General features: G+C 58.5%; 1 protein-coding gene across 1 annotated transcript in view; it reads left to right on the plus strand.

The window, feature by feature from the left end:
• The first annotated feature begins 430 nt into the window (after positions 1 to 430).
• FGF2 (fibroblast growth factor 2) overlaps positions 431 to 905 on the plus strand; it is a 100,185-nt gene continuing 99,710 nt past the window's right edge. The window contains 2 exon segments of the mRNA XM_042781738.1: positions 431 to 784; positions 786 to 902. Of these exon segments, the coding sequence (XP_042637672.1) occupies positions 431 to 784; positions 786 to 902 (471 nt within the window).

A 905-nucleotide genomic window follows, 5' to 3' on the forward strand; every position in this document is an offset into this window, starting at 1 on the left:
TAGTTAAAAGTGCCTGATTGGTTCGAACTCATCCCGGCTCCAGGAGTTCCTTAAAGATTCACAGCCTTGGAAACTCTGTGGGGGCAGTTCTACTCTGTCTTATAGCATTGCTGTGAGTTGGAATGGTCTCCACCGCAGTGGGTTGGTTGGTTTGTTTGGTTTCATTCCCCACCTATACTCGTCTTTTGGTGACTAGAGATTTTCAAAACCAATTTTAACACAATCCTCCTGGCACTGCATTGAGGGTGGAAACAGTTTCTTCACTTTGAAACTCTGGCAAGGAAAAATAATTGGGGGCGGGGGGACGACTGAATTTAAACTTCAAAAAGTTGAGTCACGGCTGATTGCACAGCAAAAGTTCCTTAGAGTGGAGAAAGATTAAACGTGGTTTCAGTGGCGCTGGGTTGGGGTGGGGGCAACTTCTGAAGAAATGCGCCAGGGTGCAATCCCTAAAGCTGCCCCAGTCTCACCCACCTCCTCCCCGTGTCCCCGCAACTCTCGGGGCCCAGCTGAGTCCGCCCCCAGGGTACTGATGTCGCGCGCTTGCGTGCTGCGGCCGAAGCTCCAGATTCAGAGGCCGGCCCTAGAAAACCCCAAGCGAGTAGGGGGCGGCGCGGAGGGAGGCAGGGAGGGGAGCGGGGGCACGGGGGGTTGGTGGGTGTCCCGGGGTGGAGATGTAGAATATATGACGCTGCAGCCAGGCCGGTGCCAGACCAGCGGACGCGCTGCCAGCGGTTGCAACCGGATTTCGGGGCTGCAACTTGGGGAGGCGGTTCTCCCAAGAGCGGCGTCCACCGAAACACCCAACCCTAAACCACAGCTCCCGGCCGCTAACGCGCTAGGGCCGGCGGAGAGGGGAGCGACCAAGCGGCGCGAGGCTGGGGGCCCGCGGGCGCGGCCGCGCG

Source organism: Orycteropus afer, unplaced genomic scaffold, assembly GCF_000298275.1.
Source record: "Orycteropus afer afer isolate SDZICR_OR568_19922 unplaced genomic scaffold, OryAfe1.0 scaffold00162, whole genome shotgun sequence".
NCBI classification, from domain to species: Eukaryota; Metazoa; Chordata; class Mammalia; order Tubulidentata; family Orycteropodidae; genus Orycteropus; species Orycteropus afer.